This window comes from Drosophila navojoa, chromosome 4, assembly GCF_054131105.1.
Source record: "Drosophila navojoa isolate 15081-1374.11 chromosome 4, UAZ_NAV_1.0, whole genome shotgun sequence".
Classification (NCBI taxonomy): Eukaryota; Metazoa; Arthropoda; class Insecta; order Diptera; family Drosophilidae; genus Drosophila; species Drosophila navojoa.
In genome coordinates, this window is record NC_142892.1 from 8,708,078 (window position 1) to 8,716,906 (window position 8,829).

An 8,829-nucleotide genomic window follows, 5' to 3' on the forward strand; every position below is an offset into this window, starting at 1 on the left:
TGTTGTTCTTGTTGTTGTTTCTGTGGCTTCTAGGATAAATGGAGTTTGTTATAGGCATGTAGACGCCTGACTAATGCGTATTTACATTTAGGTAAATTAGCAGCCATTTAGTGGTTAACTCATTAATAACAATAATCAGTTCAGTTTGTTTGCTTCTGGTCTTGAGCCTGTTAACATTTTTAATTTAATTACCATATTGACGTAACGTTTCCAGCTCTGCTTTCTTACAATTACAATTCGATTACAATGCCGCAACACTTCGTCATCTGTCCTTGATTGAATAACTGATCAACTTACGATTGGAAAGACGAAAAAAAATACAATCAAACAATTGCTTTCCAACATGGAAGCTTTTCAATGAGCGACTTACTCAGCAGATGCTCCAACGCATACCAATGCGCACATTAGCACAAGTGAAGCCAACTCTACACAGCGTTCCCTCTCTCATTCACTCCGTCCCGCTGTCAAGCTCACGCATTTGCGTAAACAAAGCAAAAGGCCATTACAGTTGAAGTTCTCATTCCCACGCATTGCTGCTGATTGTTGTTGATTTTTTTCTCTGTTTTTTTTTGCGCAAACAGACAAAATAAACAAAAGCTCTACGAGTGCCGCTTATTGGAAGCGCTTTGACTGATTGAATTAGTATTCAGTTACCATAACAACCAAAGGCCGGATGCGAGCGACAAGGCTACAGCGAAAAGTCGCCAAATGATATGCTGAATGCCAGTTGGGAAAGGAGAGAGGTGCACCAACACCAGCACACACACACACACACACACACTCAGATAGTCATACATATGTGTGAAGCTAAAAATAAGTCAAAGAATGAAACAAAAATGAAATGTAACAAACGGCTAGCGCAGAAATTGTCGCGCCGAATTCATTAATGAGATTCGCGTATGCAGCATGTCAGCAAGCTAGAAAGGGACGGAATGTAAGCGGAGGAGAGGTGGGGTTGTCACCCTTCAGGTTTTCTTTTTAATGGCCTAGACGCGGACACTGGTTGAGTGACGCGTATTGGATTTCGACATGCTATGCACGCGGCATGCGGCATGCATATCTGCAACGCCATCTAGCAAGGTGCCTCCTGCCCCCGTTCCGCCTAGCCAGACTCCCAGCTTCAGCTACAGCTAGAGCTTTGGCTTCAGCTCTAGGTCCACTGATTGACATGTGATCGCAACGCTTTGCATCGCAAGTTCTATTCCCCCGATTGTCCCCTGCCCGTTGCCACTTCCAGTCTGCTTCCACTCTGCGCTTAACCTGTTGCATCTGCTTGCGTCGTCGTCGTCGTCTTCGTCGCTGCTCATTTGTCATTCATGCGAAACACTAAAGAGTCGTAAAGCAAGTCCTGCCTGCCTGGCAGAAGTAGAGGCAGTGGCAAAAAACTCTTGGCGAAGTCATAAAATTATGATCGGTATTTTTGCTGGAAATTTGAACTGTTTGTTGGCTTGGTTATGCTATTTTTTGCTAGCATTTTTTATGTTTTTCTTTTCTTTTTTTTTTAATTATTTGCAGTTTAGTTTTTCGACACGGTTTCTTGTGTATTTCATGCAACACCTTCGCTGCCTTACTTGGAAATTCGCGCGAAATTCCACAGCGAAGATTACAGTTTCCTTCCAGACTCCCCTCGCGCTCTTTCTCTGATTGGCGCTAATTTGAGTCAATGAATATAATTTTTGGAGAGTAATGTGTCTCTCGCTCACTCTTGTCTTAGTGAATGAATGCTGCGCTTCAATTAGCACTTGAAATGCTCCACTGCAGTGGAACGCAGACTATTGCCAGACGTGTCATTTTTCACAAACAGGCCTCACTTTCAATGAGCATTTCCCTCACATTTCCTCAATGGGCGGCAGTCTCAAATCCACATCAACATCCACAGTCAAACACAAACACAAATCAAACACTCGACTGGCGTCGTTGTCGCCTTCGTCGTCGTCGTCATTGTCGTTGTGGTTCGTGGTCTCGTGTAATATGATCGTGATTTCATGCCCAGCAGAAACCCTACAAGTTGTTCTACTATGTGGGAGCGGAGTCAAGAGCGACGGGGCAACTCATACACACATACACAGAGAGATGAATGCATCGGGTCGCTGATACCATAAACCCAAATTAAGATAAGCCACGAAGAAAGAAAGAATATAACTTCTCATACTTTGAATCTTTTTCATTCACAAAATCACATCGTATGTGCAGAGAGGGAGAGTATGATTGCGAGAGTTGCTGAGTGAAATGTAGATCCAGAGAGTGCATGCAATGCAACCGACCAATCGCAGCACAGTTGTGGAAGCTGGGGAAATTCTACAGAAGTTGTAGCATCCACAAATTCCACAATGTTGAGAGTTGTGGCATTTGAGTGGAAGCCAAATGGACTCTACACAGGGTTGAGAGCTGGCAGCTTAAATTTAAAGCTGAGATTTTGTGGAAGCTGGGGAAGTGAGTGCCGGTTCACTCTACAAAACAAGTAAACCCGAGAAGATTTTCCACTCCACTTTGTATTAAGTACTTTAAATATACTTGAATTATATTATAATTAATATTAAATAATTTTCAGGACACACATTTAGCATTCAACATTAATTTATTCATCACAATTCAATATCATCCACAAGGTAGCGCATTGCCCCTTTTAGCTTTAATAATCCACAAATGCCACTCTACATACAATATCCAGTTGCTGCTGCTCTACACTTCTCACCTCAGAATTACCCCGCCAATACGAGAGCGGCAACTGAGATTGGTTTCAATTCGACACGGAATTACTCTCCAACTGTTTGAGATCCTTTGGTCAGGCTCTACACACTATTGCCCCTTTTATATCCACAGAAATTTTCCAACGCAGCTCTGGTGCTCTCTCACTCTCCCGCTCTGCGATAGGCGGAGCCATTTTGTTCGCGTTCGTGTGCCCGTTCGTATTTTTACTCTTCGAGAGGGCTGATTGCAAAGTTTATTATAAAAAATAATTTATTTATAAATGTTAAAAACTTTGTATATTGTATATAATAAGAAAAAAATATATATGTATTTATTTAATAAATATGAACTATATTTTAAGGTAAATAAATTACGATGCGTTTCCCCTCTTTGATGCGTGGAACGAGTTTTCTGGTGGCTCTGTTGGTGGTTGGTTGATTTTGTTTTGTCAGAGAGAGCGGAGAGTGAGAGCGCTAACACGAGAGCGACCGTCGTCTTCGTATCTGTTACACACGAAGCACTCGGCGTTCGGCTCATGCACGGGTATAAAAGCGGCGCTCGGCTCGCTCTCACATCCAAATAGAAATTTATCGTGTTCGTTAAAGGTTGTTGCTTCTTCGCGCAAGAAAAAAGAATAAAGAAATCAAAAATTTAACCCAAAGCAAACGCAACATTGAGCAACACTCGACAACAAATGCAATAGAAAAACACGCTGGATTAAAGTGTTTAGTTTTGTTGATCAAAGTCAAATTCAAATGCAAATGCAACAACAGGGCCAAAAGTGCGTGTAAAGTGGAGTAACAAAAATTTAAATTAAAAAAAAAATCAAAGTCAAACAAAACTCGCAGCGAAACCAAAACACCTCAAAGTTGAATTTTGAAAGAAGTTAACTTCGATTTATTGAAACCTCGCAAGTAACCGGTAAAAGCCGTGTAAAAAGCCGCCAAAATTCTACTCAAGGAGCGTAAAGCGATCATCTCAAAAATGAAGTCCTTGACGGCCGTTTGCCAAACAGGTGCCTCGATGCCGGCAATGAATCCTAATGGCCGCATCGCCCGCCATCCACCGCATCGCGGCGACGGCGAGAATGCCGAAATGAAGATGTATCTCTCGAAGCTGAAAGACCTGGTGCCGTTCATGCCGAAGAACCGCAAACTCTCCAAACTGGAAATCATCCAGCACGTCATCGACTACATCTGCGATCTGCAAACGGAGCTGGAAACCCATCCAGAGATCAATAATTTCGATGCAGCTGCCGCTCTGAGTGGCGTCGCCGCAGCAGCAGCTGCCGGCGGCTCAGAAGATGAGGATGAGAGCGATGAGATGGATCTCGACGCAGCCGATGATGTATTGGCCCAGCGCCTGGCCGCCGAGCAGGAGCAGCTAGCCAAAATCTCTAGTCCCGCTGCCGCCCGCCTGCCGCTCGCCGATCGTCAGAGTCCCAACACAATTCTGCCAACAGCCGCAGCCACAGCAACAACGCTGGCGTCCGCTACATCGGCAGCACCGGCGCCCCAACAGCAGCAGCAGCCGCTGCCCAACAGTTTAGCGACGGTAAGTCAGGCGCCTGCGTCCCCACCCACCCACATTGGGTTTTCTGTTTCTGCTTTGAATTTGCATTGCAAATGAAACGTCGCAGCTTTGACGTCGTCCCAAAAAATAAAAATAAAGAGAAAAAATGAAAACATCGAACAAAATTTACACATGCAAGCGAATTAAGCAAACGGCGATAGCGCGACTTTTTTGCATTGTTGTTTTTGTGACCTCATTTGCTGCTAAGCAGCGTAAGGACGTTTCAGCCGCACGTCTGTTTGTCCGTTCGTTCGTTTGTCGGCATTTACATTTCTCGCCTTAAAAATATAATTCATTTTATTTGCATGAGTTTGAGTGAGTGTGCGAAATTTACATTCTTTCGCCTTGCTTTCTTTTCGCTGCAACAGCAGCAACAACAGCTACTACTACAATAATAAATCTCGCACAATTTCATTTTGTTTTTGTAGACATTTCACATATTTTTCGCTGTCGCTGTTTCTTTCTTTCTTTTGTTGTAGCTGCGACCGCGACGTAGCTGTTAATTTTGAGTTTTTTTTCTCGCGGCCTTTTTTTGTCTTCCTCTCTTCTTCCATTTTGTTGCTGTCTGTGATGTTTTAAATGAACACCTGCAGATACTTAAATTTATTTCATATGTGTGCGTTTGTAAGCAACTAAACACTCTCACACACATATGCATACATACTTATTATATACAGTCACACGCACAGAGGCTAACGCAGCTTTAAGCTTGACTTCGACATTTGGAGAATTGGAGAATCATCCGTCAGCCTCCGTTTCAGTTATTTGTGCTGTGTGCCTGTTTGCGCCTTCTTCTACTTCTTCTTGTTGCTGCTGTTACTTTGTTGCTTACTTCATTAGCGCAGTTTTTGGCATTTCCCATTGCCCGCCCGCTGCAGCGTTGATTATAAATGATGTTGGCAAAAACAAAAAGTATTAAAAAATAATACAAAAATTGTACAACAGGTTATGAATCTGATGTATTTGTATGTATGTATGTATGTATTTCTTCACAATTCGTGCTTAAACAATTCCAATAAAACTTCCCATCTTTACCCGCTCTCTCCCTCTTTTTCACACTTCTTTGGTGGCATTTGTTTTTGTGCAGTTGATTAATTATGCATTTGCATCTTTTTGTTCGTGTAGAAAAGTATTTAAGTAAAAAACCCCACAGCACAATTAGTCGGTCATTCAGGCTTTTTGAACGGCTGTGTTGCTCTGGCAAATGAAAAAAAAAAAAAAACAAGCAAGCAAGCAAGCAAAACATCTGCACTGAGATTGAGACATGCTACCCACGCCTTAGACTCTCCGCCCTTCTACTCTCCACCCTCTCCACGACTACTGCTACATATGTGTGTGGGTCTGTTATGATGTGTCACTCTGCTGGCTGCAAAACAACAAATTCCTTCGTAAAGGCACAGCAGCAGCAGCGAAAAAAAAGAAAAAACACACACACGCATGTGTGTGTACATTCATATGCGCATACATATGTATGTATAAGACGTAAGAAGAAATGCACGTGTTCAAAATGTTCTCGTTACGTAGTTGTTGTTGCTGCTGCTATTGCTGTGTTGCTTTGCTGTTGCTGTTCTTTTTTTGTACTTTTTCGCGCCGCGCAGCTGTGCGCCAGTCGCCAGTCGGTCGCTTTCTACATTGTGCGCACCCCTGACGCTGCCCTACCTCCTTCTCTGCGTCTGTCCCTCTCCTTCTAGTAGCCGACAAAGCACTGCGGTCAGTCAACATAACAGGCAACGACATTAGAAGACGCAACAACAACAACTTCTCGTACAAGCTCATTTGATTTTCTTAGTTTTGCGCTGGCGCTCAGTTGGCGCCTCTTCTTTGGCCCTTCTCCTGATACGTCTCTCTGACCGAGCAACAAAATAAAAATAAATAATAAAAAACAACAAAAAATTGCACACGAAGCTCGAGCGCTTCGTAAACAAACGAGACAAGTAAGAAAGCAAGAAGAAGAGCTGTAAAATAAAGAACGAAAACAACGGCAAATTAATTGATAATTCGTGATTTGTTGTGCAAGTCAGGCATACACTTATACTAAGGCTTTCGCCTCAAGCCTCATATGCATATACTAATACGCAGTTCTTATACTTGAGACTTCGCCTTAAGCACACATGCATACACTTATACACTAAGACTTCGCTTGCGTCTGCCTCTACTGCTCACACTTATACGTTGATTTCCCCTCAAAATTAAGCATCACACACATACACTTATACAGAACACTTATATTTTTCAATTTTGACTAATTTCTCGCTCTCTCGCTTACTCTCATTGCAGCAATTCAGCGGCGAAAAGGACAGCAGGCTATCGTAAAGCAGCTGACAGCAGCAGAGGCCGCGGCAGCAGTATCAACACCTACAACTAATACTAAATCTTTAAAGCTATAGAAATCATATTAATTAATGTTAGTCGCAGTGTAGTACAGTCAACTCCACTCAAAACTCAACTCCACTCAAAAACCAACTCGTGTGAAGATCTCCACAAACAACAACAACATACAAACAATAACATCAATGAAAATGAATTAATGATATCTACAAATACATAGACACTGCAGCCACACACCCTCATCCCCACACAGACACAGGGCGTGTGGCTGTAAAAGCATTTCACACCAATACATTGAAAGAGTTTAGCTATAAAAACAAAACAAAACCTAAATAGCATTAAAAACAAAATGTAAGCACTAATACATTATTATTATTAACATTTAACGTTTAACATTTAACTATTAGCAGCAGTTAAGAATTAGAAGATGCAGATGTAGCAGAAGAATGAAGAAGCAGATAAGAAAAACTTGGCAAAGCTTTAAACAATTTAATTTTTCCTTTGATAAAATGAAATGAAAAACTGAATAATTTTTGTTTTCTATATATTTAGTTTTTGGTTTAATTGAAAGAAAAAATCATGTTAATAATTTTACGAATAATAAGATGCGAAGCAAAAAAATAAAATAAAACAAAAAACAAAAAAAAAAACAGAACAGCAATAAAAAGAAAAACTAAAAATAAAACAAAAATTTTCATTCTCATTTTCTCAATTAAATATTTTCCTATTAATTTTAAATACATAACAAAAGCAAACTAGAAATTTTGATCCTATTATTATTTCATTTATTTATAAACACACACACTCACGCACACACACATGGAAAAAACCTCAAGGAACAATTTTCTTATCATTTAGTTTAAGCGACAGCAAAAAGTTTTCCTCCTCTTTAACTCTTGAATAATAATAATAATAATATTAATGAATATATAAATATATTTATGTTCTGTGATCTGTAGCATACTTTGTACAAAGTGTTTTTTATTTAGCATAATTATGCGTTTTAAAATATATATTTTTTCGAAAATAATTATAAAAAAAAGAAAAACAAAATGAATTAATTTTTATTTGATTTTTATATTTTCAAATCGGGCATACCACATTTTTCCAAACATGATGTAACATGATGCAAGAAAAAGAAGAAAAAAAAAAAAATTAATTATAGATATTACAAAATAAATTACTTAAAAATACTATTCAAAGTGAAATTTGTTTGATTTTAGTTTTGTTACGGATTTTTCTCGGAAAACTTTCAATTATTGGCTACCTGGGCGGCGAAATTATGTGGAAAACAAACGACTGTTGGCTTAACGATGTGAAAAACCATTTCCCATGTAAACAAGTGCAACGTAACAACTACCGTTAGGGTAGCACTCTAGCAAACACACACACATGCACATGGATAATGCGCTCGAACGAGTTTTCTCACGCATTGTCATTGTCTCCGCTGCCGCTGCCCATTAAGGGTTTCCCAGCCACAGCCTCAGGTAGACGCCCAACTGCAGTTGCACGTGTGCAAAAATGATCTATATATAAAGAAATTCTCTTTCGAGAAATTTTTCGAATTTTGGGTTTTTACCCACAGCTGAGCCAGAGACGGAGGCTGAGCAAGAAGAGTGCAGCTGCAGCACAGCTGCTGACGTCGCTGCCAGCGTCAGCAGCTGCGTCTGCGTCGCCGTCGCCTATTAGCGTTAATGATTGCAGCTTACAAAGCAATTGACCAATTGCCTTGGGGGCTGCGACTGAGGCTGAGACTGGAAACTGGAGACTGAGAGTGGGGCCACTCGGTGCCAGTCGCCCCATTCAAATGTCAGTTTGGCTGCCCGCAAACCAAATCAAATGCAGTGAACTGTCAATGCATGACTAAGCGTTACCCTGTACTTTACATTTGTGTGCGCTAGAGCGATAGGCTATTTCTAGAAGTAGCTGGAAAGAGGTTTAAATATGTTTGTGCAAGTAAGGCTTAGGTTTAGGCTAGGTTTAAATTTGCAGAGTAAATAATAGTGATAAGTATAATTACTTTGATCAGGGTTATGAAAGGCTTTAAATTTTAATTCATCCATATATTAACTATATTTATATTATAATTAACTTATATACATATGTATATGCCCCAACATACCCCTTCAAAATATTACAGGGTATCTCAGCGCCTTTGTTTCACATGCATTGTGGCTGCAATTGTTTCCCCCACATTGCGGTGCGTTCTCTCTGGTATGCGCTAATTGTTTTTTTGTG

General features: G+C 40.6%; 1 protein-coding gene across 1 annotated transcript; it reads left to right on the forward strand.

Moving 5' to 3' along the window:
• Window positions 1–3,254: 3,254 nt before the first annotated feature.
• Window positions 3,255–7,644, forward strand: emc (Basic helix-loop-helix domain-containing extra-macrochaetae). The gene is made up of 2 exons (XM_089258808.1): window positions 3,255–4,245; window positions 6,541–7,644. The coding sequence occupies exons 1-2, from the start codon at window positions 3,676–3,678 to the stop codon at window positions 6,574–6,576; spliced, it is 606 nt and encodes a 201-aa protein (XP_089114934.1). The 5' UTR covers window positions 3,255–3,675; the 3' UTR covers window positions 6,577–7,644.
• The last annotated feature ends 1,185 nt before the right edge of the window (window positions 7,645–8,829 follow it).

What these genes read in the sequence shown, in the direction of transcription:
- emc (XM_089258808.1), top strand. Translation starts at nt 3,676, where the DNA reads ATGAAGTCCTTGACGGCCGTTTGCCAAACAGGTGCCTCGATGCCGGCA. An exon ending in TGCCCAACAGTTTAGCGACG is followed by an intron (nt 4,246 to 6,540) that starts GTAAGTCAGGCG and finishes CTCTCATTGCAG; the next exon opens with CAATTCAGCGGCGAAAAGGA.